We start from the raw sequence: 10,752 nt of genomic DNA on the forward strand, positions 1-10,752 counted from the left end.
AGCTTGCTACAACCACTCCCTATTGTTGATTCTCCATGAGAAAGTACAGCCATGGATTAAAAAAATTCTTTTCTTCCTCTGTCTCATTCGTCAGGATCTTGAAGGTCTTGAGCTCAAGACTTGTCGGATAGATCTTGAAAGTCTCTTGGGGCTTTTTTATACAGCGTTTGAAATTCTTCTTCTTCTTCGTGTGTGTGTGTGTGTGTGTCTCTCACTCAAGACTCGTCAGATAGATCTATGAGGTGGTTCTACTTTTGCTTCCCTTCTTCTCTCCTGTGCGTGTTTGTGTGTGTGTTTTGGGGGGGGGGGGGGGGGGGGGGGATAGACCTTTGATTGTGTTTTGTTTAAATCAATCTCTCTCTCTCTCTCTCTCTCTCTCTCTCTCTCTCTCTCTCTCTCTCTCTCTCTCTCTCTAAAACAAAAAAAAGGCCCTCTCTCTCTCTCTCTCTCTCTCTCTCTCTCTCGGTTTTATCTTAATTTTGATAGAGTGAGTGTCGACACTGCTGTGGCCATGGCGCTTACGCTCTCTTCCTGCTCTTCGTCCGTGTTGGCTGCCAACACGTCCTCACGACGCTCGGTTCCCACGTACAACCAGGTAGCTACTCTTTCACACTCTTACTTTCATGAGAGAAGAAGAAGAAGAAGAGTATTGTAACGTCGTAGGAAACCATTGAGAGAGAGAGAGAGAGAGAGAGAGAGAGAGAGAGAGAGAGAGAGAGAGAGAGAGAGAGAGAGAGAGAGAGAGAGAGAGAGAGAGAGAGAGAGCATGGGCTTCTGAATATCTGAAAGGAGTCCCACATTTGATTTCAAATGGAAAGCTGGGCAGATGCTGAATCTTCGGTTTATTGTAGGCGGGTGGCAGCATTGTGAGCTTTGATGGTTTGCGAATGAATGATTCACCAAAGGGAATCAGGCTGTCGAGTTTAATTCAGGCACTGTCACATGTCTCTTTTCATCCCCATGAAAATTCTGCTGCTGTGCTTCCCATCAGAGCAACAACGGCAGAGGCGCCTCCACTGGTATTTCTTTGCAGTCTCTTTGGATGAGAGTTTGTGGTTGCATTGATGGTTACTTTGGTGTTTCTTCATGTCTGCTGGCTAATATTTACAACAAGAAGCCAATGTCAATATGCGCTTGTTATTAATCTGTTGGGCATCAAGTTTTCTTTTCATTTTGAGTCATCTTTGGTCTTGCTGATGTGCTCTTGGGCCATGTATTTATCATTTTGTTGGATCGCCTGATCCATTTGTGTGGTTGTGGAAGATGTCTTTGTGGTACCTATGGGTGTAAAACCATGATTGTCTACAGCTCATATGCATTCTTAGCTTGATCTGGCCCATTGGAGGACACTTGTTAGTGAAACTGTCCAATTTTCTGGCTCATCAGCTAGATTATATTAGTTTATCTTGATGCGTATTGATGCTTTACTTGTTTGCTCTGGTGGATGTGCGTATTTATCATCCTGGAGGAATGTCTACTTTTATCTGGATCTTTTTCTCATCGACACTGCCTCATTCGCTTAGGGTGACATGAGATACTTTACATTCTCTGCCGAATGCTACTTAGATAGAGCTACCTGCTATCCTTTTTCAGCTCACTGGCAATTGTAGTCCATCTGTGCAAAGACCACACGAGGTTCTATTGTGTATGTTCGCCAGACTTCTCAGTTGGTCAGCCTTTGTTGTTTCCCTGTAAGCAAAATTTCCTATCCCCAAGTTTTGTCAATCACAACGAAAAATTGCTTCCTCAATAGATGGTCTTGTATAATGTTATAGCCTGAAGTGAGGCGTTCTATTATGGAGCACTATGGACGTTGATTTGTTGTAAATTTCTCTGTAGTGACTGGATTGCAATTTATGAAAAATCAAGATTGATGTGTCTGATTGGCTAGTGTTGATGTTCTCCGAGTGTGATTTGCCTGGGCTAGGCCTATGTAGCACCTTGGACTCCATGTAGCAGATGGTGAATGTTAACAACTTGCAAGAAAAAGCCAGAGAGGGGCAGCTGTTTGACCTTCTCATGGGTAACTTTTATAATGAGAAAATGTCTTCATTTTTTGGATGCATTAAAAGTTTTATGGCTGTTTGACCGACCGATTTCTTGACTTTGAGTGGTTCACATGAAGTGGGCTGTCATGTTACCCAGAGTTTGCTAGCCAGATTATATATGGAAGTTTGCCTCCATGATGCATCACCTTCCCCGTTTAGTGTGAATTCTTGAGCAGTAATGTACTGCATATTACATTGTTATAAGCAGAAGGTTTCATTTGATGATGTGGGGCAAGGTAGGTTTTGCTCATTGCTTTACACCTTTGACACTCGTACGCCCTAAATCAGTTATAGTTTCCTGTCCATTTGATTTGCATCTGCAATGCAAATCTCTACGTCACGCGGATCCGAAATATATTTTCCTCATAGTTACCAGGAAATTCTGTTTCGAGGCCTATGGGATTGGGAACTCCGTTTGCAAAGTCCCCCATTTTTTTTGCGCTCCGTTTTACCGTTTCTTTAGGGAGTTGTAAACATTATATTCACAATATACCTATAAAAATCCGTCTTAAAACCGTTCCAGTGAAATGAGCAAGCCATTTCCGTCTTTGATGACCTTGTCGGTCTCGGTCCCGTTTCCTGTTCCACGTGACTATGATTTTCCTCCTCTCAGCTTTGTGCCTTCCTATGGAGTCATTTACTGAGCTGCCTCATTCCGAATACTATTCTCTTCGTTGCATGTCCATGGGATATATTTTTGTATAAAATTTTCATCTCATAGGCATTGGAAAAATGTAAATATGTAGATCTCTCTCTCCGTCTGTCTCTGGCTCTCTTGTACATGCGCGTGTGTCACACACACACAAACTCACAGAAATGCATACATCACAATTAGCATTGTCATTTCTGACTGCAGTTGTCTGAATGATGTGGGGTAAGCATTAACTGCCATTATGAAAGGATTTCTTGCAGGAGAAGAACTAAAGGGAAGGCTGAAAGGTTCTTCTTAGAGTTACTGTGACTGCATGCTTTGAATATCACTCATTCTAATGACAGGAAGACTGAAAGGAGTCTTTTTGAGGCAAGTTGACTTGATTGAAGTATCAACAAAATGGCTTTTACTGGCAAGAAATATCTTCTGAAAGTTTCTAGACTTAAAGATCTGTTGATGGGTATCACCAAATATGGAATGGATGAGAGATACAAAATATTTAAAAGGTGAAAAGTTGTATTTGCTCACAAGTCAATTCGGATGTGATCAAGTCGCTTGCTGAAAGATTGCATGATTGGATATCCCAGCGGACCAGAGGGGGGTATAATTTTATTTTATGCTAGACTGGGAAATCTAGTGCTTTTGCGATAAAGAGATTTTGTGTTGTGTTTCGGCCTTGCCACTATTTATAAGAAATTTTGTTGGCCTGCGGGGTGTTTGGGGGTGAGGGTGGGGGGCATTTTGTCTTGTTCTTTTAGTCTGTACTTGCAGTTTCTTTAATGTTTACATTTCTGAGGTCAGGGTTTCTTTTCCAATATCTCCTTTATGCCTGTTGGCAAGGTAAGTGGTTTCCCCTTCTTTTTGGCATAGTTATATGTTGAACTTTTAGAAGGGACTTTTATTATGTGACTTTTGCTTCTTGAATTTTTAGGAAGGACTGTTATTTTAAGTCTATTACTACCACCAGCATTGTATGAGAAAGGTTGAATTAGCTAGAATGGATGGTTTTATTGTCTTGTGGATATAATCTTGCACTTTCCTTTATAGCTAGATCATTTAGGTATCATGTTCTCTTTTCCCTCGATTCAACTATTTGTGAGACGTAATCTCTTCATGTTAATTTACTGGAGATGATACTCGTTTCCTGTTTCTATTGATTTTCTAAGTTCTTTTTGAGCTTTCAAAAGCATTCCCTTCTCCGTGTACCTGGAAGCTTTTGCTGAACAAATTTGTTTTTTCAACAGGCTCTGCCGAAGCAGAAGATTCGAATCAAGCTGAAGTCCTATTGGGTTGATCGTATCGAGGAAGCCATAAAGTTGATCCTAGATGCTGCTCGCAGCACTGAGACGAAGATTATGGGTCCAGTGCCTCTGCCCACTAGGAGGCGCTTGTATTGTGTGCTGAGGTCCCCCCATGTCAATAAGGACTCTAGAGAGCACTTTGAGATACGGACACATCAGCGTCTTATCGATCTGGAGAACCCAAATGCGGGGACAATTGACGCTTTGATGCAACTGGATATACCAGCTGGAGTGGACGTGGAGGTCAAATTGTCTTAGACTTTTCTGTTGTTTTTGAGTTTCACAGGCTTGAGCGAACGACATAGCAAGCAAAAGAAATTGATTGAGGCCTTACCAATGAGCATCTATGCATGCAGCAATGTGGCCTTAAGCCTCTTGCTTTTGTCCTGGATGAGGTTGGGATGATCCCTTGCACAATGGTATGTTGCTTCTTAGATACCAAATGTACCGAGTACTTTTGCCTTACCTCTTCCCAGCATCTGTTTAGTGATGGTTTTGAAGCCTACTAGAGACCCTTGGGCTCTTTGTATCTGTCAAATACATACGTTTGTGAAGGGTTGTCTGCTGCACTCTAAATTTGTTGCAGTATATTTTTCTTGCGGCAGGAGGAACGAGACGTTTCTTCTACTCTCTTGTCAGTATTAGCTTTATCGCTTTTGGTGGATCCAGGCCTTACCAGATTGTCTTTGTTATGTGTAGTTCTTGTCTTTCAATGTTCCAGGGTTGTCGGTTTTTGGCGTATTTTTATGGGTTCGAGTAAGAAGTTGCTACAGTACCTATCTGTGTGCTTCTTGTTCCAGACTGTGTTTTTGAAAACCCATAGTGCTTCATGGTCTGTAGTGATGTGGTCATTTGACCATTCAGGAGGCCCAATGGTAACTGTCTTCAGCAATGTAGAGGACGGTTAGCCAGTGCCCGAAAATAAATATTTTTCTGAAAACTTGGAAAACCTAAATATGAGAAGTCGTACAGGTAAATTGATCATATTTGAAGGTTTTTATAAGTTTCTTCAAATTTTGTAGGTTTATTCAGTGTTCCCCTTCGAGATTAAAATCTAGGGATAAATCTCAAAAGGTGGTTGGTGGGATTACACGAGAAATAGGTCTTTTTCGAGCACTTGGGTCAGCCTTGAAGGTTGATTTGATTGGTTTTTCACCAACATTTTGTGTCTTGCGCTATTGGTTGGTTGGGTTATGCTAGCTGTTTCTTCAATTTAGGCTTGCTAGCTGTGAAACATGCATCTTTGAACTGCATTGTGGCATGTCAATTGCGCATTGACGAGGTCAGTGGCATGTTTATGTAGTATATGTAGTCAATATTATGCGAGTAGGGCCTAAAATCACAGGTATCTAAGAGATGGGCACTTTCCCAAGTGCCACTTTTACATGCTGTGTAACATGACGTGTACAATAGATGTATGTAAGAAAGACAAGGATCTACACAGTTTCAAGTGTTTCGCCATAGGCACATGCACATGAATAAACAATAGGTGATTAACACATTCTTGCATGTCAAATGACAGGAAGTTTACCTGGCACTTGTTTTGACATGCACAATGGCCTGAGATAGGAAAATAGCTGGCCTCGTATATGGGTGCGTTTAATGCCATATGGAAAGTGAGGTACTGGTTTCTTAACTTTTTTGGGAAACAGCTGGTACTGGCTACTACTAATGACCATGGTCTTGTGAAAGGGTACGATGGATGATGTTTTTTGGGGTTTGGGGAAGTGGGAATTGGTCGAACAAGCACCTTATAACATGCTTGGCTAGTGAGGGCGATGGTTGAGTGGAAAGTTATTATAGCATTCCTACAATAGCATTTTTGTCTCTGCTTTTAATTGTGCATCACTACATTCATTCAACTTGTAGGCATCTTCTTGCATGTACATGGTGGGTGTTCGTGTAACAATATACATGAAAGTAGGTGCATGATCGATCGAGCAACTTTATGTACAGGATGCAATAAGATTACATGTTGCTACATGTGATAAGATGCATGAGGATGTACTTATATTGCAACAAAATTCCAAAACATTCCCAACATCATCTTCAACCAAAAGCATGGTTTCTTCACGAATGATCTGCTTTTGGTCTATGACAAGCCTGTGTGTCAACACAAAATAAGCTAGCCCAAATAAGATTAGTGGATTACTCCCACCAATCAAAATTAATGAAAACAATCCCAAAACAATTCGGAGTTGCATGTGTGCATGGTGCAATTATGAATGCCATATGTGTGCCCTAAAAAAATTCGAAAACAATCACATTTTTTTTGTGTGGAAATGCATGTGTGTATGGTGCAATTATGAATGCCCCTCGTTGAAGACCACAATACTTGCAATTACCTCAACTCATATTGGCTCCTCGGATTTCTCGATGTTTAAATGCTACTTGTCCTCTTGATACTCATAGCCATACATCATTTTTTTTTGCTTTCATATCACCATTCTCTATATAACTACAAAACTTGCTATTGTGCTTTAGATATCCTCAATGACATCTTGTTGGCAACTACTTATCCTTTGATTTCTAAATTTTGATTTCAATTTCCTTCTCACTTTTGAGTGTTTATTGCAAACCACTGTCACTTAAGTTGAAATAATTATGAAGCTTAAGAAAATGTCAGCCTTAGAAACCACAATAAATTTTCTTGACCTCAATGTGAGGACTATCTCTTACTGAAATTGGCCCAAGATCAATTGTCCTAAAAGTCAGAACACACCCAAATTCACAACTTTACTATTAGGCTTGACAATCGACGAGAGACTACAATTAAAAGCCATTTGCTTGATTGAACATTGCAAAAGGAAGAAAAATCCAAGGTTTTCCATAAATATTCTACCTCTCATTGATACTCAAAGGTGGAGTCTCTTGCTTTTTAATAGATAGGGAATTTACAATAAATAAGTAAATGTGGGTGCTAGCCACAATGCCTTATAAACCCTAGGTTTAGCGGAATCCCACCTAGATTTATCTCTAAATTTAAAATTCAAAGGTGAGAAAACCTACAAAAGTTTAGAGAAGTTTAGTGCAAAAGCCCTCCAAATATGGTCAATGTACCTCTAAAGTTTCCCATAGTAGCTTTTCCAAGGTTTTGGAAAAATTTCCAAGAATTGCTACTCTTTTCAGATGAGCTCTTATATGTTAGCCTTTTCTTCATCGAGATTTTCCGAGGAGTTAGTGTTGGGCTAGGTGGCTCTATAACTGAGTTTTAGATTCTTGTATCTTTGCATGCAGGTTGGCTTTTCATCCTATACTCTATGCAATGGTGCTCTTCCATGCTTAAAGGATCCAACTTATAAATTGGGTGAGTATTGGTGTTGAATGTCATGTGGGTGCCATGTACTAGATAAAACCTATTTAAAACACTTCTTTAACCATGGTCAATTTTGGTTTGTCCACGAAGCTTTATGGGCTTTTAGAGGTCCAAGATGCATGGATTACGATGAAATAATTGATGACTAACGGGCCAAGAAGGTAAAAATGATGAGTTTGGAAATGTATTCCTCGCGCTGAATACCAAATGTGATGCATTTTAGAAAGTATTAAAAGTGCTTGAAGAGCCTATTGTTTTGGTCGCCCAAAGGTTTAATGGGCCCACCATTGGAAATTCAAGTTTGCACCGTCTGCTATAGGGGTTGGATGACGGTGTGCACGAAAGGAGACGTGCTCGGGAGGCCGTGGTGCACCATTTTGGCATAGGCCCACAAGAAGTTTTGGACAGATTTTCATAATAATTCTCACATTGTGACTTACCTCAACATCATGAGCTTTTGTGAGGGAGGCACTGCATACCTAGCTAGGTAGGACTGGGGGTAGGAGACCGCCGGCCTGGTGGTCCCCTGCCCCCAAACGTACCTAGCTAGGTATATGGTGCCTCTCGAGCAGAAGCTCATGATGTTATGCATTGTATGAAAAACACTGAAAAAGACTCCATTTTCCTACATGAGAAAATTTGTAAATCTTCTTGTGAGGTATCAGGTTTCGTGCAATGCCGGGTCCCTTGCCTGCCACGTCAGTCACGGTGGGGGGGGGGGGGGAGGGGGAATTTTTGGCAAAAAAGAAAAAAGGGGACTTGTTGCATTAAAAAAAGGAGAGGGAGGTTAGAAAGAAGGGAGGGGGGATAAAAACTTTGGGCAGGAGGAAGAGGGAAGCAAGGGATTGGGGCTGCTACTGCACAGAATCAATCAAGGTCTTGAGAGAGGCGAGGACGACCATATCTCACCCCCAAGTATTCGACAAGAGAGCAGGACAAAGTGAAAAGCTTTCTTCCTTTCGCTTGGCAAGGTAGGGGATTTCTCTCTCTCTCTCTCTCTCTCTCTCTCTCGCTTTTGGGTATTTGGAAACGAGCAGGAGCTTTCTCTCTCCACTGTGGAAGGGGGAAAGTTTCCCCCTTCTCCATCATTGTGTGCTCTAACAAAGAGCTCTATAAAAGACCATGGGGATACCTTCTCATTTGCTGTCGTGTTGTTTTGCACACGGGATAGGAAAATCAAGAATTAGGAAGCATTTGCTCCGTTTTGCCGAATTGAGACAATCTTCACAAGAAGTTTTGGACAGATTCTCACAATAATTCCCACATTATGACTTACCTCAACATCATGAGCTTCTGTTCCGGAGGCACCACATACCTAGCTAGGTACGATTGGGGGCAGAGGACCGCCGGCCCCCCCAAATCGTACCTAGCTAGGTATGTCGTGCCTCCCTCACAGAAGCTCATGATGTTTTGTATTGTATGAAAAACATTGAAAAAGGCTCCCTTTTCCTACATGAGAAAATTTCTACATCTTCTTGTGCTTATGCTTGAGTGTAACTGACAGATATGGCTACAAATGTTGAATCGGAGGTATTTCATGCAAACAATAGGGTTGGATGCATGGGACTTAAGTCAGAAGCCATACTGGGTACAAGCTAGGCTTTACCAGGCACATTGGATTTAATTCGGGAAAGACATGGTCAATTTTGGTTTTTCTAGGGTAGAGGAGCCAATAAAAGTACGGATCCAAAACTAGAACAACCTTCGAATAAATGCACCATATCTTTTTTTTAAATTTAAAAACTTGGTGAGGTAGAGATTTTTTACATAAAGAGTTTCACATAAGCTATATTTTGACATCATTTTTATTCAAAATCATGGAATATTATGGGAGATTGAGTTGGAAAGATTTGAATTTCCTTAAATTGGTGCATACAATTTGAGCGTCTCTAAATCGGCTCCTCTACCCTACAAAGCTTTATGGGCTTTCAGAGGTCCAAGATGCATGAATTATGATAAAATAATTGATGACTTCTGCCAGGAAGGTAAAAATGTTGAGTTTGACACTTTAGAAAGTATTATAAGCGCTTGAAGAGCCTATTGTTGGGAATGAGGAATTTTGGAGTGCATTGAATGTGGGATGTGCCCAACATGGAATTGGCAAGAGTGCTTGGCGATGCCTTGGTTGACATGTAAGCCAAATGGGGTACTCAACAATGCTTTGATCAATATGTATGCCCACGTTGGTGGCCATGGTGAGGCTACCCTAGGATTGAATGGGGACCAAATACACTTTGGTCGCCCAAAGTTTTAATGTGTCGGACTTGAAAATTCAAGGGTAGGGTAGAGTGAAGGGAGAAGAGAAAAACAGAAAGATAACGCATGGTAGTGAGCATAGAAGGAGGGGAGGGCTTCGTGGGCTTGGGCCGGTCGCTACAGGGCTTGGATGGCAACGTGCATGACATGAGAAGTTCTCAAGAGGCCTTGGTGCACGATTTTGGCATAGGTTGTGTTGGTTTTTGTGGTCCCGGGTGCCATATCATAAGTCCCTTTCCTCCCATGTCAATCACGGTGGGGTTTTCTTTAGAGGGGGGTTATTTTTGGCAAAAAAAAAAAAAAAAGTTGCATAAAAAAGGAGGGGGAGCAGCATTGGTTTTGGGAGAGATTAGAAAGAAGAGAGGAGAGAAAAAAACTTCGGGCAAGAGGAAGAGGGAAGCAAGGGGTTTGGGCTTGAGAACGACCATATCTCTCTTTTTTGCTCTCGAGTATCCGACAAGAGAGCATGAGGGGAAGGGAAAAGCTTGCTTCCTTTCGCTCGGGGATATTTGGCAAGGGAGTAGGAAGAAGGAAGGGGATAAATCTCTTTCTCTTTCGCTCTCGGGTATTTGGCAAAGAGTAGGAGCTCTCTCTCTCTCTCTCTCTCTCTCCACCGGAAGGGGTAAAATTAAAGGGAAAGAGCTTGAGATAATTTTTACTTGGTGAGCCTAAGATACTTTTTCGAATTCTTGATGCAAGAAGAGGCCGCTTGGCGTGATCTCAGCCATTGGCTTTGATCCGAATCGCATGGCAAGCAGCTCCCAAGGATCTTTTTTTAGGCTTTTTTAATCGCGCGCTCGCAATTGCTTTTTTTTTCCCCCGACTCCTACACGCACAACAGAACCCCTCCGCGCACAATGCCTTGACTGACATTCGTCTACCCTACAGGTCCCATGCTCGAAGATTCGCCAGGAAGCAAGGCAATATGAGGAAGCTCGAACACACACACACACACACACACACACACACACACACACACACACACACACACACACACACACACACACACACACACACACACACACAGATATGTGGGCTTTTTTTAAATCGCGCGCTCGCAATTGCTCTTTTTTTCCAATTCCTGCACAGAGCCCCTCTGCCTCTCCTAAACTCTATGCACTATGCCTTGATTGACATTCATCTTCTCGGTCCCATGCTCGAAAATTTGCCAGGCAGCCA

The 10,752-nt window shown here is 41.8% G+C and overlaps 1 protein-coding gene across 1 annotated transcript; it reads left to right on the forward strand.

Annotated features, from left to right (window-relative positions):
* The first annotated feature begins 436 nt into the window (after positions 1–436).
* LOC147428490 (uncharacterized) lies at positions 437–4,504 on the forward strand. Its single transcript, XM_086497164.1, has 3 exons — positions 437–595; positions 852–1,019; positions 3,945–4,504. Exons 1-3 carry the CDS (start codon positions 512–514, stop codon positions 4,257–4,259), a joined length of 567 nt encoding a protein of 188 aa, XP_086353290.1. The 5' UTR covers positions 437–511; the 3' UTR covers positions 4,260–4,504.
* The last annotated feature ends 6,248 nt before the right edge of the window (positions 4,505–10,752 follow it).

This window comes from Adiantum capillus-veneris, chromosome 23, assembly GCF_014529385.1.
Source record: "Adiantum capillus-veneris isolate H3 chromosome 23, ASM1452938v2, whole genome shotgun sequence".
NCBI lineage: Eukaryota > Viridiplantae > Streptophyta > Polypodiopsida > Polypodiales > Pteridaceae > Adiantum > Adiantum capillus-veneris.

Coding starts and splice junctions, on each gene's coding strand:
- LOC147428490 (XM_086497164.1), top strand. CDS start 512: ATGGCGCTTACGCTCTCTTCCTGCTCTTCGTCCGTGTTGGCTGCCAAC. Junction 596..851: donor CGGTTCCCACGTACAACCAG/GTAGCTACTCTT, acceptor GGTTTATTGTAG/GCGGGTGGCAGCATTGTGAG. Junction 1,020..3,944: donor CGGCAGAGGCGCCTCCACTG/GTATTTCTTTGC, acceptor TTTTTTCAACAG/GCTCTGCCGAAGCAGAAGAT.